Source organism: Salmo salar, chromosome 05 (assembly GCF_965601325.2).
Source record: "Salmo salar chromosome 05, fSalSal1, whole genome shotgun sequence".
In the NCBI taxonomy this organism is placed as follows: Eukaryota; Metazoa; Chordata; class Actinopteri; order Salmoniformes; family Salmonidae; genus Salmo; species Salmo salar.
This window is the reverse complement of record NC_138295.1, coordinates 51,674,341-51,689,005: the sequence shown is the minus strand read 5'-3', so window position 1 is coordinate 51,689,005 and position 14,665 is coordinate 51,674,341. Positions and strand designations below refer to the sequence as shown.

General features: G+C 42.5%; 1 protein-coding gene across 1 annotated transcript in view; it reads right to left on the bottom strand.

The window, feature by feature from the left end:
- The window catches only part of LOC106605059 (eukaryotic translation initiation factor 3 subunit E-like), a 44,199-nt gene that overhangs the window by 5,477 nt on the left and 24,057 nt on the right, over positions 1-14,665 (bottom strand). Inside the window, exons 8-10 of the mRNA XM_014200316.3 lie at positions 12,747-12,873; positions 11,899-12,000; positions 2,572-2,681 (exon numbers count right to left, since the gene is read on the bottom strand). Coding sequence (XP_014055791.1) covers positions 2,572-2,681; positions 11,899-12,000; positions 12,747-12,873 — 339 coding nt within the window. The remainder of the gene's footprint in view (positions 1-2,571; positions 2,682-11,898; positions 12,001-12,746; positions 12,874-14,665) is intronic.

Below are 14,665 nucleotides of genomic sequence, written 5' to 3'. Positions count from 1 at the left end.
CATCCACCCTCACACTCGGGGAGAGAGGTTAGGCGTGGGGGGGGGGGGGGGGGGCGGATAACTGTGTTAGAGGGAAAACTCCCATAGAAGTGCCCCCTTCTTAAAGTGGCTGGGCTCAGACGAATGCATTGTTAAACACTACCATATGATAGCATTAAGAAAATCCGAGCCATTTGGAACGACCCCCACTTTCGGCTAGATTTTTCGGGAAAACGGAAAATGACCGTGTGGTCTTTCTAATGACTCAATTGTGAAGTGGAAAGATCTTCCATTTTACATCCAAGTACACAACAATACTACTCCAACTATCAGAGAACTTAAGTGTTAGGAAAACATTTTGAGTGATGGGAAAAGACGTCCACTACCTTTCCATGTGCCACAGTTCAATGTCGGGTTACAGACTGTCTTATGTACGTACTGACAAAGTCACGGGACAGTGTACCAATTGGGGTCAATGAAATATGACTGGCTATCAACATTCAAAGAAAGTCAAATGTTGTAATATTAAGTTTGTGAATCCAAAAAATTGAAACCAAATTGTAAAAACATACCAAAGTCTAGACAAAAGGATATGTGGATGCAATTACGGAGCATAAGATCAAATCGTGGGGTCACATTTTCACTGCCTCCTTTTTTACATGAGCCTCTCTGCATAAAGTAACTAAATTACCCACACTTCTGGTCTACTTTTGTCCCATGCCGTGGGCTAAAAAAGCAAGCTAAATATCTGTGAAACCTTCATAGCCAACAGCTGTAAAAATGTCCTCATTAAAAACAGGCATCAGATTCATTTGAATCCATGCTTGGATGCAGAGAGCTTCTAGGTAGCCGACTAATGACATGGAATTTGAGCGCTTGTCAAAAATAAACTACGTGTTCTGTCCATCGTCATCACAACGGCTTTAAATAAACACGGGAATCCCTGACACTGCCGATCGCCGCTGTGTTTGTACCTCAACTCAGCTTGTTACCTACTTTTTTTATTTATTTATTTTTTAGAAACGTCACATTTCAACTTCCTACTGTTACCACTAACCTTTGTGGTCTTTAACAAGTAAATGTATCCAATTGCAGCAAGTCGGCCAAAAAAAAAAGCTGGGACTCCTAATCAATTCCAGACAATCTGGAGATTGACAGAGCCCTATCGTGTTCCATGGTTTAACCTTGACTACAGACCCCCACAGCTCTGTATAACAGGCAGTGCAATAATTTGTCAAGTTACAATTCATTCACCCTTTCCATTCAATGTCCATGACAGCAAATTCCAAATATTCCATTCAAAGTTTGAGTCTAACCATTTTTGCCTTAGTACAGTTACTATGATATCTTTCTAAATGCATTTCCACAAGTAGAAATGTTCAGTGTAGACTAAAAGCATTGAGGTAAAAAATAGAAAAGTAGTATATCAGACTAGAGTGCACCTAATCTGTATAGCTATACATTCGTTATTTTCTAGAATTGATGTACAAGAGGCAGCCAAATCCTTAATTGTGGACCATTATCTTTCCCCCCTAATGCTCACCATAATTAGCATTGACTAAATGTATTGTTTTGAGGACTATCCAAATTTATTGTAGTGGATGTGACAAGGCTTGGGAAGAGAGTGAAAAGAAGAACCCGCCGAACACCGGCCGCCCTGACCCAGCACGACTCAGAAGTGGAGCTACGCGGTTCCTGTCCCCTGCATCAGCAGCTGGCAAAATCTAAAGCCATCAAGGCCCATCTAAACCCTGACCTCTTCCTGAGAGAAACTTGTCCCTGGTTTGGTCTCTCACTCAGGTGGTCTTTAAAAGTTTAGTACAAAACAGTCAGTCGGGAAACAGTGTAGGTGGACAAACTCACAGTTAGTGTCTGAACACCCTAGTCCTGACACTCACTACAATTTCTTTAAATTATCCGTTTCAAAATGTAACCCCAGAGATTTGTGATTGCCGCAGAGGGGTACGGATAGTGTTTGTTTGGCAATTCCATCAAGTGGAGGGCACATGTCAGTCAAACCAGACTCAGATCCGAGACAAAGACAAACATGATCCCGTTTCCTCACGGGGAGTTCACCTCGGCCTTAACTCCCTGCAGAATGTGATCTCCCCAGCATACTCTGAAGCCATCAAGGCCCATCTAAACCTTGACCTCTTCCTTAGAGAAACTTGTCCCTGGTTTGGTCTCTCACTCAGGTGGTCTTTAAAAGTTTAGTGAGCAGAACAACCAGGAAGCAGTTAAAGCTCCATTGCCTAATCCCTAAAATGTGTATGTGGAGATGTGAGTATTTGACTGGGGAAGGGGGCAATAAACACTTATCTGTGGGGGGGGGGGGGGCATTCCTGTAATCACTGCACATATCCACCCTCTTCCTGCAGTTGGTCTGCTTAGCAAGCTCATTGGCTGGTGATGACCTTCCTGTGTATGTCTTTAGCTAGTCTGAGCTGACCACTGTAGCATTTGGACAGTGATGGCGAACAACGGTCTAGCAAAGACTGATCTCTTGCAATGTTCACCATACTTAGGTCCTGCAGCACATTTCCTTCCTGTCAGTTGCCCAACTAGTGCTTTACGTCACTCCCGTGGTCTCACCTGATGCTGATGCACTGGTGGATCCTGCAGAAAGTCTCAAAGATGAACAGACGGGCATTCTCAATGAAGTCCTCCAGGCAAGCCACCAGGAAGAAGTCATTCACAAGCACCTGGAAGAGATGGAGGGGAAAAAAGTTAACAGTAACACAAATATTAGTGAGTATTTGTCTGTGTATGCATTTCTATAAAATACCACTGCAGGGTTTCAGGAAAGTAAAGCAGTTAAATGAGGACAGAGTTAAATGACAGGTACGCTAATTCGTAAACTCATTACTGCAATCAAAATTGGGTTCTGACTGAGTGGCCCAGGAGAGCCATAAAAGTGCAGCAGCAACAGGTTTCCCCCTTGCAGTCCTTATTTGTGATTGAAGGCCCAATTTAAAATTGTGGGAAAACCCAAGTCACTGTCAAAAGAAATTCTCCATACATGCAGAGTATAGGGGGGTGGGGGTCTTGCTCTAGCCACATTTAAGTTGCCAAGCGATTTACTTTGGCAAAAGTCTTAAGGAGAAACCCACATCTGCAAAAAAGTAATCCCAGGCCACACGGGGTGCTCCAAAATCGACCACAAATCTTTTAATTCAGCTGCCTCCACATGAAAACAGGAGACAAGAATGGAGCCAAGAATGACTTATCACCGTTCATCTGTGCCCAAGGGTGCAGTGTCAATTGTGCAGTGCGGGAGAAACCAATTTATACACCACACTCTCAGGGGTTCTACAGCCACCATAGGGGCAAGAACACCCTCTGCCCAACATTAGAACACATGGGTTAAGGGCACTCCAGGTCTAGCTACAGAAAAATTGAAACGTTTACGCCGCCATAAAATAGCAGTAAGACAGATCTACTTTAAGTGTTCATGACACCATTGTGCATTCAAACGTTGCTTCAAAAAGCATACATTCCTTTGTGGTCATTACTGCGTTCCTACTGTCATGAGTACTAGTTCACATCACAGACAGACCTCAGTCTTCATAAGTTCTCCAAGAACTCAAAACTCTGTTTGCCTAAAGCTTAGACAACTGTTTTCACCCTCCATTTCTGCTTGAAGAAAACCCAATTACATGGCACTATCAGGCAACTCCACATTTCAGCTATGACAATGCTTATCTATGCATGATAAACTTTGAACAGCTAAGTGTCCTAATCACTGTCATCTGGGATTCGGCCCAAGATCCCCAAACAAGTTTTGAAAGGGCTAGAAGTGGCCTCTTATGCCTAATCTGATGAGCTAAACTTGAGGTAGGCTATGACTATTGACTATTACAGCAATCAGTTGGGTATCACCCAGAGTAATGTAGCCCTTTTGTTCTCCTCAATGACACCAAACTGATGCATTACACATGCTCATCCAAATGGAATATCTTTTTACTGCTCAACCGTCACTCCACAAAATTGACTGATGTTCTTTTTCGTGGCATGTGTCTCCGTCTGCAAAATCCCCCTGCCTTTATTGCTTTCAAATGAGCCCATTTCATGAAAATGTTCGCAGACCCATCACACTTAACTTCATCTGGGTAGGGGGCAGTATTTTGACATCCGGATGAAAAGCGTGCCCGTAGTAAACTGCCTGCTACTCAGGCCCAGAAGGTAGGATATGCATATTATTAGTAGATTTGGATAGAAAACACTGAAGTTTCTAAAACTGTTTGAACGATGTCTGTGAGTATAACAGAACTCATATGGCAGGCAAAAACCTGAGACAAAATCCTGCCAGGAAGTGTGGAAATCTGAGGTTTGTAGTTTTTCAAGTGATTCCCTATCCAGTATACAGTGTCTATGGGGTCATATTGCACTTCCTAAGGCTTCCACTAGATGTCAAGTCTTTAGAACATTGTTTCATGCTTCTACTGTGAATGGGGAGAGAATAAGAGCATATGGAGTCAGATGTTTAATAATAAGCCCAAGTCCTCCCAAAGTGCAGTTCCTAGGGCTTCCACTAGACGTCAAGTCTTCAGAAAGAGTTTCAGGCTGGTTTTTAGAGAAATGGCCTGGAAATTGTAGTTTTTCTAGGTGGCTCCCATTTTGGCTTTAGTGATTCCAAGCGCGTGGAGGAAAGCGCGTTTTGTTGTTCATCTCCGGTAAAGACAACGATTCTCCGTTTTAAATTTTAGCGTTTATTTGCATATTAGGATACCTAAGGATTGATTATAAATGTTGTTTGACTTGTTTGGAAAAATTTATTAGTAACGTTTGGGATTCATTTTGACGGAGGGAAACTGAGTGGATTATTGACTGATGCGACTTATAGACTCAGCTATAAGACCGAGTTATGGATGTAAAAAAAAATGACATTATCGAACAAAAAGGACCATTTGTAATGTTTATGGGACATTTTGGAGTGCCAACAGAATAAGATCTTCAAAGGTAAGGCATGAATTATATCATTATTTCTGAGTTGTGTGTTGCACCTGGCGGGTTGAAATATGATTGTCATGTGTTTGATGGGGTGCTGTCCTCAGATAATCGCATGGTATGCTTTCGCCGTAAAGCCTTTTTGAAATCTGACACCTTGGCTGGATTAACAAGAAGTTAAGCTTTATTTTGACATGTTGCATGTGTATTTTCAAGAATGTTAAATATTTACAATTCTGTAGTTTGAAATTGGCGCCCTACACTTTCACTGGATGTTGGTCTCTAGCCTAGAGAGGTTAAAGGTGGATTGCAGCAGCTTAACTGTTGCATAGCTACCCACCTCGACAGACAAGTGGTCCTGCGTGTGAACGGAGCGCGCTCCGATTAACCCTTTGGCGTGTACGATCACATTTGTGATAATTGTTGAGCGGTCCCTGCGGCAAACCGTCGCAAAAATGTGATTGGAACAGTAGCAACTGGACATATGATGCTAAAACATTGTCTGAAAAGCATCTAAACAATGGTATGTACTGATGGGAAATAAAGGTCTTCAACCGTATTCCTCAATTTCACCTTTTATTGTAAGAAATGCTAACGTCATCATCCAAACATCACACAGAACACATCCAATCTCATTCCATAAAATCAGTCTAAATAACAGATTTCGCAAAATAAAATAAAAAATAACCTAACAGCTAGACTTGTTTAAAATGTGCTCAGTGGGGGGTACAAAGGAGAAATTAAATATGGTTTGAAAACAAGATGCCATCAGCTAGCTAACAGCAGCTAAATTCTTTGATGGCAGCCATATATATATATATATATGTTTATATTTGACAAGCGAAAACTCCCTAATCCCATTCAATGTAAGACAAATAAAATTAGCCAAATATGGCTGTGCCCATTGCATGAAAAACTTAGTTTGGCCACTTTTTTAGCATATTACAAATCTTCTATGTACTTGTTACAGTGTATTCAAGAACCGAAGCACATTACTTTTTACCTTTTGACAAATCCTAAAGCAAATAGATCACCAAAAACAAGCCTACCGCCAAGCCTAACTTTAGCTGGGGGGGGGGGGGAGAGAGAAGTTTAGATGTTAAATTAAAATTCAAGTCCTGGAAAGGGGTATCTGAGCTGGCAACCCTGAGGTACCATAGTTACAATCTGATACCGCATCCAAAACAACTGGGAAGTCTGGTGACTTGGAATATGTTTTGCAAGAATCGGAATGCATGATTTGACACCAGTACTTGAAAACATGTGAACACGAGGCTCCATACATACAGTATGCTACAGTAGAAACGACAAGACGATATACAGAACATAAGGCACTTACTTTGATAGGAAGGCACACATGTCCAAAGTTATTATTGGTAAGGAAAACAATGAAGGTAATGCATAGGACAACCAGAAAAAGTGCCGGGGGGGGGGGGCCTGGTCTATTTTACCTCTTTTTCTCCCTAATTGGTAGTTACAGTCTTGTCCAATCGCTGCAACTCCCCTACGGACGAAGGTCGAGAGACATGCGTCCTCCGAAACAAGACCCTGCCAAGCCACACTGCTTTTTGATAAACTGCTAGCTTAGCCAGGAAGCCAGTCGCACCAATGTGTAGGAGGAAACACTGTCCCGCTGGCAACAATGTCATCTTGCAGGCACCCGGACAACCACAACAAGTCACTAGAGAGTGACAAGGAAATCCCGGCCGGCCAAACCCTAGCCTAACCCGGACGAAACTCAGCCAATTGTGTGCCAGCTTATGGGTCTCCCAGTCAATGACAGTTGTGACAGCATGGGATCGAACCCGGGTCTGTAGTGACTCCTCAAGCGCCGCAGTGCCTTAGACCACTGCGCTACTCGGGAGGCCGTGCAAGGCCTGTTCTAACTAGAGATGCGCAATGTCTTCATACTTGATCTGGGGAAACACTGGGGAAGTGCTTGGGCTCTCGAAGAGAAATTTGTCTGACTCCGTAAAGCCTCAAATTGTGCGCAACAGTGAAATGGGCTGCCTCGTGTGAATTCATTTACACACTAATTCAAACTGTTAGAAAATAATTTGCAAATGACAAGTTTAACCATAGCCTATAGATAATTAGCAGGCAGCATGCCTTGGTTTAAAGGCAGTGGGGGTTAACTGTCCTGTTGAATAACAAATCAGTGCATTCTGACGACATGCGCATATAATTTTGTTGTTGTTGTTGAGATATTTGGAACTCATGTGTGAAAAAGGTGCTTGTGTGTGTGCTGGGCCTGCTCTGAGAAGACTGACAGGACACTACTCCCAAGGCAATGCTGCTAAAGCACTTCACGGAGAACTGGTGTCCAACCTGAGGAGTAACAGGGAGCAGCGTCTGCTCCAACCACATGAAGTCTCTAAACAAGACCCCAAGCTGCGAAGTCGAGACCAACCTAGAGGGCTCTTTAAAAAAGTGTGCGAGTTTTTAATTTATTTTACCTTTATTTAACCAGGTAGGCTAGTTGAGAACAAGTTCTCATTTGCAACTGCGACCTGGCCAAGATAGTGTAGCAATTTGACACATAAGAGTTACACATGGAATAAACAAAACAGTCAATAACACAGTAGAACAAAAGAAAACAAAAAGTCTATACAGTAAGTGCAAATGAGGTAAGTTAACCTGTTGGGGCTAGCGGGCAGTATTTTCACGGCTGGATAAAAAAACGTACCCGATTTAATCTGGTTAATAATCCTACCCAGTAACTAGAATATGCATATACTTATTATATATGGATAGAAAACACCCTAAAGTTTCTAAAACTGTTTGAATGGTGTCTGTGAGTATAACAGAACTCATTTGGCAGGCAAAACCCTGAGACATTTTCTGACAGGAAGTGGATACCTGATGTGTTGAATTACCTTTAAGCCTATGCCATTGAAACACAGGGGCTGATTAATGTTTTGGCACTTCCTATTGCTTCCACTAGATGTCACCAGCCTTTACAAAGTGTTTTGAATCTTCTACTATGAGATCTGACCGAACAAGAGCCTTGGAACGGTGATGGCCGATTAGACTCTGGCGCGAGGTCATGTTGGGTACCCTCGTTCCAAAACGTTTTAAAAGAGAATGCATTCGTCCACCTTGAATATTATTCATGTTCTGGTTAAAAAAGGCCCTAATGATTTATGCTATACAACGTTTGACATGTTTGAACGAACGTAAATATATTTTTTCCCCTCGTTCATGACGAGAAGTCCGGCTGGCTTAGATCATGTGCTAACACGGATCTTTTTGGATATAAATGATGAGCTTTTTTGAACAAAACTACATTCGTTATGGACCTGTGATACCTGGAAGTGACATCTGATGAAGAGAATCAAAGGTAATTGATTATTTACATAGTATTTTCGATCTCTCCAACATGGCCGTTTGTCTGTATAGCAAAGCATATTTTTCTGGGCGCAGTGCTCAGATTATTGCAAAGTGTGATTTCCCAGTAAGGTTATTTTTAAATCTGGCAAGTTGATTGCGTTCAAGAGATGTAAATCTATAATTCTTTAAATGACAATATAATATTTTACCAATGTTTTCTAATTTTAATTATTTAATTTGTGGTGCTGACTTGACTGCCGGTTATTGGAGGGAAACGATTTCCTCAACATCAATGCCATAGTAAAACGCTGTTTTTGGATATAAATATGAACTTGATAGAACTAAAAATGCATGCATTGTCTAACATAATGTCCTAGGAGTGTCATCTGATGGAGATTGTAAAAGGTTAGTGCATCATTTTAGCTGGTTTTATGGTTTTGGTGACCCTGTCTTTGAATTGACAAAACATTACACAGCTATTGTCAATGTACTCTCCTAACATAATCTAACTTTATGCTTTCGCCGTAAAACCTTTTTGAAATCGGACAACGTGGTTAGATTAAGGAGATGTTTATCTTTCAAAGGGTGTAAGATAGTTGTATGTTTGAAAAATTTGAATTTTGACATTTATTTGGTTTCAAATTTGCCGCTCTTGAAATGCACCTGCTGTTGATAGGGTGCACCACGGGTGGCACGCTAGCGTCCCACATAGCCCCAAGAAGTTAAGGCAATAAATAGGCCATGGTGGCGAAGTAATTACAATATAGCAATTAAAAAAAACTGGAATGGTAGATTAATGTGCAAGTAGAGATACTGGGGTGCAAAGGAGCAAGATAAATAAAATAAATACAGTATGGGGATGAGGTAGGTAGATAGCCCATCTGTAAACAGCCCATCTATGTACAGGTGCAGTGATCTGTGAGCTGCTCTGACAGCTGGTACTTAAAGCTAGTGAGCGAGATACGAGTCTCCAGCTTCAGAGATTTTTGCAGTTGGTTCCAGTCATTGGCAGCAGAGAACGAGAAGGGAAGACGACCAAAGGAGGAATTGGCTTTGGGGGTGACCAATGAGATATACCTGCTAGAGCACGTGCTACGAGTGGGTGCTGCTATGGTGACCAGTGAGCTGAGCTATGGCGGTGCTTTACCTAGCAGAGACTTGTAGATAACCTGTAGCCAGTGGGTTTGGCGACGAGTATGAAGCAAGTGCCAACCAACGAGAGCGTACAGGTCGCAATGGTGGGTAGTGTATGGGGCTTTGGTGACAAAACGGATGGCACTGTGATAGACTGCATCCAATTTGTTGAGTAGAGTGTTGGAGGCTATTTTATAGATGACATCAAAGTCGAGGATCGGTAGGATGGTCAGTTTTACGAGGGTGTGTTTAGCAGCATGAGTGAAGGATGCTTTGTTGCGATATAGGAAGCCGATTCTAGATTTAATTTTGGATTGGAGATGCTTAATGTGAGTCTGGAAGGAGAGTTTACAGTCTAGCCAGACACCTAGGTATTTGTAGTTGTCCACGTATTCTAAGTCAGAGCCGTCCAGAGTAGTGATGCTGGACGGGCGAGCAGGTGCGGGCAGTGATCGATTGAATAGCATGCATTTAGTTTTACCTGCGTTTAAGAGCAGTTGGAGGCCACCGAAGGAGAGTTGTATGGCATTGAAGCTCGTCTGGAGGTTAGTTAATACAGTGTCCACAGTGTTCAACGAGCTTGGTGATTGAGGGCATGTGTAAAGTCTTCGCTGAAACGGGATACAGTTCCAATATTGTTGGTTGTACGTCATTTAGCGATTGCTAAATGTCCCCCAAAGCTGTTACCAGAGAATTTAATTTTAATTTCTCTACCATAAGCCCCCTCCAGCAACATTTTATAGAATTTGGCAGTACGTCCAACCAGCCTCACAACCGCAGACCACGTGTAACCACGCAAGCCCAGGGCCTCCACTTCTGGTTTCTTCACCTGCGGGATCATCTGAGACCAGACACCCAGACAGCTGATAAAACTGAGGATTGTTTGTCTGTAATAAAGCCCTTGTGGGGATAAACAAATTCTGATTGGCTTGGCTCCCAATTGGGTGGCCTATACCCTCCCAGGCCCACCCATGTGAAAGCCATAGATAAAACGGGCCTAATGAATGTATTTCAATTTCCTTATATGAACTTTAACTCAGTAAAATCGTTGAAATTGTTGAGTTTATATTTTTGTTCAGTGTGCATGCATGCATATGCGTGCGCACACAGCTTCCAAGTTGATTTTGTGTCTGGGACACTCCAATCCAGTAGATGGCGTTGTGAACGATTGGTGTTATGCGTTAGTTTCTGTTGGTCAGAGTTGATTTGTGACAGTACTACTAGCTAGCTAAGCAGCCAACTTTTCTATGACATGGTATTTAATAATTTCTTGCAATAAACAAATCAACTTAAGTGACCAGACTTGTTAGGTTTTGTTAAACTAACATGCTGACCACACCACTCGCATCGCGAGCTGTGCAAAATAAATGTACACATACGTTATTCAATCAAAGTTGGTTGCCAACCGCAATATAAAGTCCAAAGAAGAAGCAGCATTAAGGAGGAGCGATTACTAGAAACAAACTCAATTTACCCTTTATCAACATGTGCGTGATGGCACACGAACGAGCAGTCAGCATGTAACTCTTAGAAATTAACTGTATTTGTTAGCTAGCTAAAGCTAGTGGCAAATAACTAGCTAGCATAAAAGAACACTAACAATCATTATGGAAACTGTTTGTGTGAACATAAACCAGAGAAAGGTCAGTAGTTCAGATTGGTATGCAGAGATGTTCACCACCTACTACAGTCTGCACTAGTGAAGAGTTCTGCTAGAAGCAGCCAAGGCAGCAACCACCGGTAACCCTCCCAACATTTAATTTGACCCATCACAAAGTGGCGGTTGGCGTTGCCCAGAGTTGTTTTTGTACATTTTGAAAAAATGTCATCTTCACAGTCCACCGCGAGCCAACACCTCTGACGAACAGCTGGCTCGATATTACTACCTAATTTTTGTCACTGAGAACTAGGCCTAGATGGACAAAGGCATTGCTGGAAGTAAAGTGCAGCCTTTATTTTTAGCTGATGCACTAGTTACTTCAATGGTAGTACACATCAAGCCATTACACACCAACACGGAAATAAATTATCTCAATGGCTGTTTATGACACACATCTCGAGTGTCTGAACGCCTCTGCATAGACCTTTGCTTATAAAGCTTTTACTGTTAACTACCAGGCTGATGGACAATTACAGGCCACCATAAAAATCTAGCCAGACCAATGAGTCATAGGGTTTCCCAGAGGACTTCTGTATCACCCAAGTGACCTAATGCAATTCTACCATCGGACAATATGTATAAACCCATGTTTAAAAATTAATTTAAAAAAAGCCCAACGCTATGAGAAAGTGTGAAAGGTTGGCCAATCTTGCATGATCACTAATGGTGTTTACTTCTGTGCTAGCTACATGGGAACGTTAGAAGGGCTGGTTGGCCAATCCAAATCAAGGAATATATAGAGAGCGGGACACAGAACAACCATTCTGAAAAGGATAAATGACTCAATCTATTGCACATTGATGGGTCGGTGCGTGCGTGTGGGGTGGGGGGTGGCAGCTGGGACTTACCGACTCACACTCTCTCAGTTTCTTCTGAGCGCTGTCAAAGTCAAAGTTCACATACAGGCACTCCACAAACTCTGTGATTGGATCTTTGTAGGTGTAGGACTCCTGGAAATGGAAAAGAAGATTTCTAACAATTTGCACATGCCTGTGTGTGCTAGCTCTTTATTTTTCAGCAGTGGACATAGCACAGGTTCGACAGGCAGGGCAGCATGCCTCCAACCCATTACTAAAAACAAAAGTCAAATGTGGAGAACCATGGCTAACCAAATAGTAGAATTTACAAGGCAATGAATAAAAGCAGATTCAAAAAGTCCCCTAAACAATTCCAAACCAATGCTAGTAGGGAGAGACCCAAGAAGACCCAAAAGACGGAACAAGCATAGAGCACATGTTTTAGTGATTACACAGAGCCCACAGAGACGGCGCTTATTTCGCTTTCAGAGCCATTGATCTCTGAAGAAGCTACCGATGTTGGGTTTGGGAAGAAATCGGTACTCTACAATCAGACCGTCTGCTGCCATTCATCAAACGTAATGGGTTCAAGACCTCTAGCCAGGACCAGAGCTCTGATACAGTATACTCGAAGAACAGCATGTTTAACAGCCAGGGCCTTACACTGCTCATAGATGTGTGGATTCTGGTCTTTAATGGGGTTGGGTTAAATGCAGAAGACTTTTCAGTTGTACAACCTCTTTCCCTAATAGTTGGTGACATCTTGTGTGAAAATGACCAATCCTACACTGACTAAGGTTGACAAACATGGTACTGTGATAGGAAATGTGTTGAGAAATTGGGGTAAGGAATATGTTGAGATGTATATATTACACACACACACACACACACACACACACCTGCTGTATGACCTTGACCAGATCTTTCAGGACCTGCCGCCGCTTGCGAACGTCTTTGTTTGTGATGACAGCAGTGGTCAGGTAACGCAGGATGTGTGGGCACATGGTTTGAATGGCATTGAGGTACCTGAAATGACAAAACAAAAAGGTCATGACAAGAACAAATAATCAGGGGTTTTAAGGACTGGAGGAACTACATGGTAAAAAAAAAAGCGAGTTGATATTTATGGAGGTGAAGGCTATACGAAGTTGATAAACTGTGTTGGTGAATCCATAGGTTTAAGGGCATAAAGGTCTATTTTTGGTACGCAAGTAACTAAGCAAATTAGGCCCATGGCATTTAGGACTTCTGACCTTAGACCAAACAGATATGTGCGTTGTAATAGCGCATTCTCTGCATGACATAGGTTTAAGCACTCCTTTTCACTACCCCCTGTATAAGCAGAGGGGAGGAAAGGAAACCCTGGCCTCCGCAGTAGACAGATCACTGAGCAGGGGATCTGCCCAGTAGCTGAAACCCTATCCTTCAGGGCCTTGTTTTTCAGCCACAGGTCAACTTGCTAAGGGCTGAGCACGAGAGAGGGCCTTGTTAGAAGCCAATTAGAACCTTAGACAACATTCTTACTCTGCAGACAGTGATGCAAGTCCTTTCCCAACACGCTTCTGTAAAAAAAAAAAAAAAAACTTGCACACTTACAACCTCTTGTCAAAAGGAGTTTGACTTGTGTTAATTGTATAACATCTCTTCATCCATATCTGAACAGCTATCATTGACCCCCCCCCCCCCCACCCATTCAATCCACTGACCAAATTAAATTTCAAGAGGAAGTGGGGTTTCCCTGCCACTTCCGGCTCCTTCACTCTGATAGATTAGGACAGAGAAACATGTTTTTCAGAGCAAGGAGGGAACACCGCAGACGACTGTTTAATTAGTTGAAACAATTACAGGGACAAGTGGGCCTGTGGCACTTATGATGTTGGGGTCTAAAATCAGCAGTGAGCAGGTGGGCTAGGCCGTGAGCGATCATCCACCTGGTAGGAGAAGCCCCCTTGCCTCTCCTTTTGTAGTTGTCGGACTTAGTGGCAGACCACAACACTCCATGCTCTGTTCCCGATGAACATACGCCTACTCTCTCCAGGGGGTCTCCAATAGCAAGCAATACCAGACCTGCCAACCCTGTCCAACTTTTTAGACTACCAGACGAGCGCGGCAAATTGGGAGATTCAACTTGTGCCGAATTGGGCCCCCGCAAGCTTGTGTGTGCAGTTGGAGTCTGATTGCAATTATAGAATTGTACCAACTCAAGTCTATAAAAAGGTTGGAATACTTTGACAGCATTACACATATGGTAAAAGTCACCAACAAGATCTAATTAGCAGTGCATACATTTCACATTTTCAAAATGGATAAAATCTCAAATCTAGTGCAAACTCATTTTAGAAGCATTTCCTATATAGCTAATACCGGACACTTATTCTTCATTGCGCAGTCTTCTAAACTTCCCACTCCATTTAATGCCAAGATATATTTCTTTTTGATAAAACTTTTGTAATGCTTTTTGTGACGTGGATACTAATTACAGTGCATCAGGTTGCGTGATCCTCGTAATGTTACGTGGAAAATACAACTAACGAGACGCAGAATGAAAAGTATAATCACACTCTCACAAATGCGACCAGTTATTTTTCGTATTTGCATTTCATTTCTTTCACGAGCAAAAGCGAGTGAACTGCTGGCACTTTAGAACCCACTGAACTATGTCGCTAGCGTTAGCTTGAAACAATTAGGGTTTACCTTTCCACAACACACGGAGTCGAAAAGGGATGTGTTAACCTACAGCTGACAGTCAAAAAAGTCCGCATCACAACAGGAGGGGCAGACACGGGGTAGCTACGTCGAATATTAATCTACATGTCCG